The sequence below is a fragment of the Empidonax traillii genome, unplaced genomic scaffold (genome assembly GCF_003031625.1).
Source record: "Empidonax traillii isolate 1590-97213 ecotype Southwest subspecies unplaced genomic scaffold, ASM303162v1 scaffold20:size5563877, whole genome shotgun sequence".
Lineage (NCBI taxonomy): Eukaryota > Metazoa > Chordata > Aves > Passeriformes > Tyrannidae > Empidonax > Empidonax traillii.
In genome coordinates this window covers 204,699-213,067 of record NW_020955213.1, presented here as the reverse complement: position 1 = coordinate 213,067, position 8,369 = coordinate 204,699, and the positions used below count along the sequence as shown (strand labels likewise).

At 47.9% G+C, this 8,369-nt stretch overlaps 1 protein-coding gene across 8 annotated transcripts in view; it reads left to right on the top strand.

Moving 5' to 3' along the window:
• The first annotated feature begins 5,723 nt into the window (after positions 1–5,723).
• LOC114064698 (prefoldin subunit 3) overlaps positions 5,724–8,369 on the top strand; it is a 39,470-nt gene continuing 36,824 nt past the window's right edge. For 3 of the 8 annotated variants that reach the window (XM_027898046.1, XM_027897993.1, XM_027897985.1), the window contains exon 1: positions 5,972–6,173. In XM_027898046.1, coding sequence (XP_027753847.1) covers positions 6,041–6,173 — 133 coding nt within the window. In that variant the 5' untranslated portion in view covers positions 5,972–6,040. Of the gene's footprint in view, positions 6,174–8,369 lie in introns of all 8 variants that reach the window. The other 5 variants (XM_027897974.1, XM_027898002.1, XM_027898022.1 and 2 more) reach the window with 4 other exon arrangements.

Sequence of the window (8,369 nt, the reverse complement as noted above, 5' to 3'; positions counted from 1 at the left end):
CATCTGAGCCTCACAGAAAAGCCCCTGAAATGAATTCCAAGGTGACAGAAACAAGGGATGAATACATTGATCAGCTGTCAACCCAAACCCTCTGAAATGTTTGAAGCAGGGCTAGCAGTGCCATTTCCTCAGGTGACAATCACATTTCATTAGGTGTCTGCTAACACCAGCAGTGACTGCCCATATCAAAACTGCTCATATATAAAGACACACACACATATACAAGATTCTGTAAAATAAACAAGGCTTGTCCTGGGACAGTCCCAAAGCCAGAACAGAGCCCTACCCCCATAAACCAAGACTAATCTTCCAAGACTAAACTTCAGATCCTCAATTTGTATGGGATCCCTCACTCCGCTCCTGCTTTTAAAAACCCTTCACATAAACCTACTTAGAAAGTAAAAGACCAAACCAGGACAGGTTGAAGTAATTATATTACACCAGTCGTATCACATTGCAATATTTATTTTGCTTTCTCTTTAAAAAACAATACTGAATTGAAATATCAAGTAGAGAAGTCAGAAAAGGGGGACTTCCATGACCCTTGGATGAATGCTCAGCAAGCACTAGAACAGCTTCTTAACCAAACAGAGACACTTTTACAGGGAACTACTTCAGAAATAATGCAGAAATCTTCTCAAACATGTTGTTATTGACAGCCATACACCTGCAGGGAACACGATGAGCCTAGGGGCAGGAACGGCAGCCAACAGCCGCAGTGGGAGCCACAGGACTCCTGCCTTTCTGCCTCCCAGCACTTCTGTAATTGTGGCATAACTCCAGATTAGTTTTTCCTTCCTCTTCTTTCTTTTCTCCCTTCTCTATGCGAAGTCAGCAACTCAAAAGTTCAAACTTCATCAGCAGTGAGGTTTGAGAGGCAGAAGCTGGAGATGGCTGAGAGCTGGAGGGAGGGCTCCCGGTGCCAAGCCCTGCCCAGGCCACTGCTCCTCGGTGGGGGCTGGATGCAAGGAAGGGGCAGAGGAAGCGTGACCTACCCTCCTGTGACAGGAGAGGAGAAAACCAGCATGTGGCTTTTAGCAGTCCTATGCTGTTGAGCATAAATTTCATGTCTGCAGGGCTCTTGGAAAAGGGGCTTAAAGGCCACAGGGGTTGTGGCCAATGTTAGCATCTTGTGGGCTCCAAAACCAGCCCTGAGGCAAACCTGATCACAACACAGCACCTACTGAGTTGAGGTCCTGGAGGAGGGGGCTCATGATCTGATCTTCTCATATTTAGCAGTTATGCAAGGTTTGGATGAGTTCAGCTGTAGGGAGACCCAGTTCTGAAGTTCAACTTCTCATCAACATCTTACACCTCAGAGAGAATAAAGATCTTTAAAGGAGACTGAATATGGTGCTCATGAATCTGAGTTGTTCAACAATACATGGAGCTTTTTTCTCTCATCTCTCTGTTCAGATAAGAATTAGTTAACTAACACTGAAACTCACTCTGGCTTTTTAGATGATGTTGATGACTTGTCTCTCTTCCAGAAACCTCCACATCCAGTAGCAACTTCAACCACACCTGCCAGCAATAAAGATCCCCAAGTCACTCTGCTTTGGCAAAACTCACAGAAAACAGGGAGCCAAGCAGTGCCCCTGCAGGGAGAAAGGCTGGGGCAGGGATTCATTCATTTTTGGTGACTGGAGTGCTGAGTTAGAAAATTCACATGAAGCCCCCATTGCAGCCTCCAGGAACTCCAGCTCTTCCACTGCCACAGCTGCTTGGGAGTTGTGTTTCCTTTCCTTGCAGGCCACCGTGGAATCAAGGTGTTCCTCAGACACCTCCATGGCCTGAACTGCGAGAGAAGCAGCTTTGCTTACAGCTCACCCTTCCGTTCAGACGTCCTACTGGCCACCATGAAAAATGCTAATGACAACAGTTTATCTCTCCTGAGTTTAAACTGGGATTGAAGAAGTCCGATTAAATTTAGTTTTGTGATTTTAGATCACAATCACAGTATTTAAAAAAAAAAAAATTAGTAATGATTTTTATCTCAACTCTATCAGCAAAACAGCAGCTACCAGAAAGGTAGGTTCTGCAATATTTTGGACTCAGTGCTGTTGAGCAGATGGTATTTATTGACAAACCTGCTGCTAAACTGTTTGCATTCCCGGGGCCGTAGGTGCAGTCAGCCCGAAGCGTATTCACTACTCATTACTAAAATACTCATTTCCCTGGAAAACCATCTGTGTCATTCAGTCATGGCAGAAGCCCAGAAACATCCATTGCCTCCACTGCCACTGCCCCCCCAGCACTATTTATGTGCATCCATGCCTGGACTACGGTTCCCTCATTACCTGCCCTACAGTAAACAGAGGGCAGCAAAATGAATGAGAGGTAAACTGCACATATAATTTCCAGCTTTCATCTTTACAAAAAGGAACCAAAGCATAGATGCAGGAGAGTGGCCAAGAGAAAGACTTGTTCCATTAGACTGAAGGGCAGCCTCTCCTACAAAGTAACGAGGGACAGGACAAGAGGAAATAGCCTCAAGTTGTGCCGGGCGAGATTTAGAGCAGATATTAGGAAAATATCCGCAGTGGAGGACTCACTATCCCTTAAGGTGTTTAAAAGACATGTAGAGTGGTATTTAGGGACATGGTTTAGTGGTGAACTTGGCAGTGCTGGGTTAGTGGTTGGACTTAATGATCTTAAAGGTCTTTCCAGCCTAAGTGATTCTGTGATTCTACCTGCAGCCATCCATGCAGTGCACAGGATGGCCTGAACCCAGAGCAAGTCAATGCACTGACTGAGGGGGGCATTTGAACTCATATTTGGGCCTGACTAGCACATCAAGTAAAGACAGAGCCATGGTAATGGGAAAAACTCTACTCATTTTATGTGAAATTTAGGCTTCCTAATACAAAATAAAATAAGTGAGTCCCTACTGGGGAAGAAAGTAGCATAGAATAGCCACTGTGCTTCAGCTCATACTCTCCTTTATTGCAAAACAGCTTCCCTGTTTAGACAGGCCCTAAGAGATGTAGACATATGTAATGTGTGTTTAATCTTTCCATCTCTTCTTTTCTTACTGTTTTGATGTTTCCTCAGGCTTTGAAGATTTAAGATCTTTTTTTTTTTTTTTCCCAGAAACTACAAGCCTTAAAACAAAAATAAGGCAGCTGGAAACTGCCTGCTGCCAGCCAGACTAAAGAGTTTGTAACTTTTTCCAGCACAGGAAATGTTCAATATTTTAATAACAGTGACCATGTTTTAATGCATTTATGCCCTTAGGGCTATAGAAATCCTTCATTCACAATGTTACCCACCCTGTTCATAGGAGCACTAATATTTGTTCAGTGTCATTGTGCTTTTCAGTGGCATTGAAAGAGACCCTGCTTGCCTTTGTTGTTCTCTTTATACCTGTATCGGGTCAGACTGGAATGGACTTAATTTTCCCCATAACAGCCCTCAAAGAAACAAGCCATGAAACACCATCCTAGGCCTTGACAGGCACTTTTTGTGGTGACATGGTACCCCAGAAAGAATTGAATCTGACAATGGGGCTCATTTCCAAAATAATCTCATGAACTCCTGGGCTAAGAAACACATCACTGAGTGGGTACATCACACCCCCTATTATCCATAAGCATCCTGAAAGAATAAGAGATATAATGGACTGTTAAAGACTATGCTGACAGTATTGGACAGTGGGGCATGGAAGCAGTGGGATATAAATTTAGCAGAAGCCACTTGGCTGCTTAACACCAGATTGGCTAAACATCCTGGTCCTGCCCAAGCAAAACCCCTACATGCTGTGGAAGGAGAAAAGGTGCCCAAGTACATCTAGGGAATGTTTTCCTGCTTTACTGCTTTTATACATGTATTGCTATAGCAGACGGTTGGGTGTGTGTCTAGCCCACGTATTTGTGGAGCATCTCACTCTAGGGATAATGTAAGCAATAGAGCTTTAATCAGTACCCTAAAATATGACTTGACTGTCAGAAGCTGCTAGATTCTTGTTTATAACACTCGTATTCAACAGCCTCCTTATTACTCTTACTTTTTGTGGTTTTACTTCAAAGTTGTAACCTAAAATAACTATTGCTGTGTTCCATCTTTTATTTGTATGAGTGTTCACACTTACATTAATGTACTATAAATGCAGAAGTTAAAAAAACATTCTTCTGTGGAATGGCCTGGGAAGAGTGTTCTGACTGAGTAGTGGTGATGCTGCAGCTTTTCCTCAGTGTATAAGGTTTGGCTGGGATGGAATTAGTTTTCCCCATGGCAGCCCCCACAGGGCTGTGCTGATATAAGTAGCTGCAAAGATGTTGAGAACCCACCAGTGGTTCAGCTGCAGTTTGGTAACAGTTTGGGGGCAGTCTCTTCACCCAAGTAACAAGTGATAGGACAACAAGAAATAACCTCAGGTTGTGCCAGAGGAGGTTTGGATTGTATATTAGGAAAAAAATTCTTCACCAGGACCAGGCTCCACAGGGCAGTGGTGGAGTCACCATCCCTGAAGGGATTTAAAAGACATGTAGATGTGGCACTTGGAGACGTAGCTGGGCTGGGCAGTGCCAGGTTGATGGTTGGACTCTATGAGCTTAGGGGTCTTTTCCAACCTAAATGATTCTCTAGTCCCATGAAACAGGCTCAGCAGAGGAGGTTGGGCTCTTTTTTTCCAAATGTTGTTTCTGCAATCAAAGCCTGCAAGAGAAAAGTTTTCTGAGGAGCTTTTATTCTTTCTCTGCAACTTGTGAGGGAATTACCCTACGTGAGGTCCTTCCACACCTCTGCCTCCCTGCAGACTGATGCTGCTGCACAGGGCTCCCCAGGAAAACTCATCCCACCAAAATCTAGTAGAACCTGGTCTACCTGAGGGTGTCCCTGTCCATGGCAGGGGGGTGGAACTAAGTGGTCTTTAAGGTCCCTTCCAACTCAGGCCGTTCTGTAAGTCTGTGATGAAAATCCAACCTCAGGCCCTGTTTGATCATTCCCTCTGTCACCCCTCGACAGCCCAACCCCAGGCTCTGCCGCCGGTGCTTCTCTCACTGCCGGACAGGCTGTGACGACCGGGCAGGTTTTATTTTTAATGTCACACCCACACACAGAACAAAGAGCTGTCGGGCAACTCCGACAGGAGGTTGTTGCCAAGTGGGGGTTGGCGACCAGCGATAGGACAAGAGGGCACAGTCTCAAGCTGTGCCGGTGGAGGTTTAGGCTGGGCATTAGGAAGAATTCCTTCACAGGAAGAGTGATTGGACATTGGAATGAGCTGCCCAGGGAGGTGGTGGAGTCACCGTCCCTGGAGGCGTGTAAGGAAACACTGGATGTGGCACTCAGTGCCCTGGTCTGGTTGACACGGTGGTGTTCGGTCACAGGTCGGACTCGACGACCTCCGTGGCCTTTTCCAACCTCACTGACTCCGTGATTCTGGGGGCGGCGGGTCACGGAACACCTGGGCGCTACCTGGAGGAGGGGGGGTGTCCCCGCCGTCCGCGGGACACCTGAGGCCGGGCGGGAGGGGCGGCCCCACTCCGGTCGGGCTCCGGCCCCACTCCCGCGGCATCCTGCCCCACTCCCGCGGCATCCTGCCCCTCTCCAGCCCCATTCCCGCCGGGCTCCGGCCCCTCTCCACCCCCATTCCCGCCGGGCTCCGGCCGCGCTCAGGGGCGGCGGGGCGGGAGCGGGGCGGGCGCGCGGTCACCTGACGCCGCGGCCGCCGCCATTTTGTCTGCGAGCGCAAATGTGAAAGGGAAAGCCGGGGCGCACCCGCGGGAGGAGCAGCGGCAGCGCCGAGCGCCGCCGGGAACCGGGGGAGCAGCGGGAGCACCGCCGCCGGGAGCCGGGGGATCGCCGCCGCTGGGAGCCGAGGGAGCACCGCCGCCGCAGCGCGGAGCAGCGGGAAGAGCCCCCGTGGCGGCGGCGGCCGAGAGGAGCCGCTGAGGCGGAGCCCGGCGAGCGCTCCCGCCGGAGGGAGCCGCCGGCGCTCTCCCCCCGGGAGGCTGCGCTCGCCCCCGGCCTTGCGGGGGAGCCACCGCCCCGGCCTTGTTGGGGGGACGGCGGGGGAGCCGCCGGCAGGGCCGCGGCGATGATGTCGGGGCAGTCGATCACCGACCGCATCACGGCGGCGCAGCACAGCGTGACCGGCTCGGCCGTGGCCAAGGCTGTGTGCAAGGCGACGACCCACGAGGTGATGGGCCCCAAGAAGAAGCACCTGGACTGTGAGTAGGACCCGGCGGCGGGGCCGGGGTTGGAGCTCCGGGGTGGCTTTGCTGCCCTGGGGCTGCGGGTGGACGGGAGGCGAGAGCCGGCCGCTCGCACCTGGGGAGGGGTGGGGGGTGCCGTGTAAATCTGGGTGGACCTGAGTGCTGTGAACTCCAGAACTTATTTTCCACGTGGAGGGAGTGAGGTTTGTGGTGCCCTGTGGTGCCCGGGAAGCAAAAATATTCCAACCTCAAGAGCTCTTCCCGGTGAGAGCTTCTTAGCTCGTGTGCTCTGGCTACGGTGGCGCTTGTTAATCTGGCACCTGGGGAAAAGGTGAGCCAGAATGCAATTTTTTTAAAGTATTGTTCTGTCCTTCTGTGCATCCGCTGGACTGTAGCCGGTTAAATATTTGTCATTTCCCGAATTATCTTAGCGTTTTGCCTTGCGGCTCGTGAAACGAGGTGCAAAGATTAGGAGCGAGGTAAAGGGAAGGGCGTAGGTGGACCAGTGGATTTTTCCTCGATGAGAGTATGTTGCCGCCGATATATTCAATATGTTAAAACCCCTTACTGTGTACAAAAAGGTGCAGAAAGTTACCCTTGAAGTCTACAAAACTGTCAGTGATGTTGCTTCCCTTCAGGTTTTAATAACAGCATAGCAATTGGAGTTGCTCTTTGCTCAGAAGGGCACTGCGTGCTTCAAACCTTGGTCGTTCCGCAGCACACCCGTTCCCCGGCTAGTAAAAGTGACATAAGTGTGCTTTTCCATTAGGGAGAGGGATAAAAGACGTGAAGCCTTTTGCCCATTTCTTCAGAGGCTGGCAGGTAGTTTTGCAGCCCTGGTGCGAGTTGAAGGTACTAAAGGGAAGTCTGCTGTTCAGGCTCTCGGGAGAAGGGGATGTGGGTTTTGTATGGTTTGAGGGTAATTTGGCTGTGTGTGATGCTGTGACACTCGTCTGTTCCTACAGACTTGTGTGACACCTTTCGATGTGGATCAAGCAGTTAAAAATAACCAAATGGATATTTCATTTGTCACTGATCTGAATGTGTGGGATCCAGCTACAGTAGTGAATATTGCAGCTATTGTGTTGAAATTAAAAGCTTTAAACCTGAGTAACTGACACTTTCTTTTTTAAAGTTACCTTTTGGCATTACCTTACCTTTTTCTTGTCTTGTGTTGTGTCTGTGGTAGAACAAGTTAATAAGGTAACCCTTGAGTCCAGAAATGGCAACATAACAGGAAGCCAGAAAGTGGTGACAGTTTGCTCAATAGTTTGAAAGCTTCTGAATCTTAAAAGAGGTAGTGTGTGGTTTGAAAATATCCTTAAAAGAATGTCATCTACCAAAAGTCACCCCCAAAAAATAAGAAAATGGAAACATGGAAAAATTCTTGAGAGTAACATAAACTGAGATTGTTTTTTGACTAACAGGTTCCTCTGAATGTCTTTTGATCTAAACCTGTTTTGAGCTGTCACTCAGTCTCCTGAAGGGTCCCCTCCTGTGATGAGTTCTGTGTTCTGGTGTAATTCGTTTGCTCAGACTTTGGTCGAAGACAAACAAAAATCTTTTTCTTGTGGCTGGTGTCTGAAATGCAGGAATGCTTTGGTGGGGTAGGGAAAAAAAGATGTGAAATATCATACTTAAATATGTCTGTAAGGGGTTAAAAAAAATCCCAATGAACATGCTCCAGTCTTCATTGAGCATACCCAGGCACTGCTTTTCAAACATCTACAACCCTTTGAGTGTCACTTCTTAATTTTTCACAATTTTCGCAAGACTTCCTTTTATTAAATGTGAGCAGGTAAATATTAAATAGTATAATCTCTGAAAAAAATCACACAATATATGTTTTCCAAGGTACAGGGCAAGTACTTCCCAGTTTAAGTAAATTATGAACAAAAATTAGCTTGGATTTAATGTAAAACACTGGTAGTTGTACCCTGGTCACTACATGTGCGTGTCATTCAAAATGATACACCATCTGGTATTGTTTGTAATTGCTGCTTAGGAAAAAGCTTTAACGAGAACATTTTTTTTGGAGAGTTGCTGTAGTTGTGTCAGGGATTGTGGAGGGGTATCAGTTGGTGCACTCTGTTCAGATTAGTTCTGAAAATCCCCTTATTGCCAAGTTTTCTCAGGAAGAAAAACTGTGATATGACAACATGGGTTTTTACAGGAAAATGTTATATATGCAGTGTGTGAACTAGTATTTAG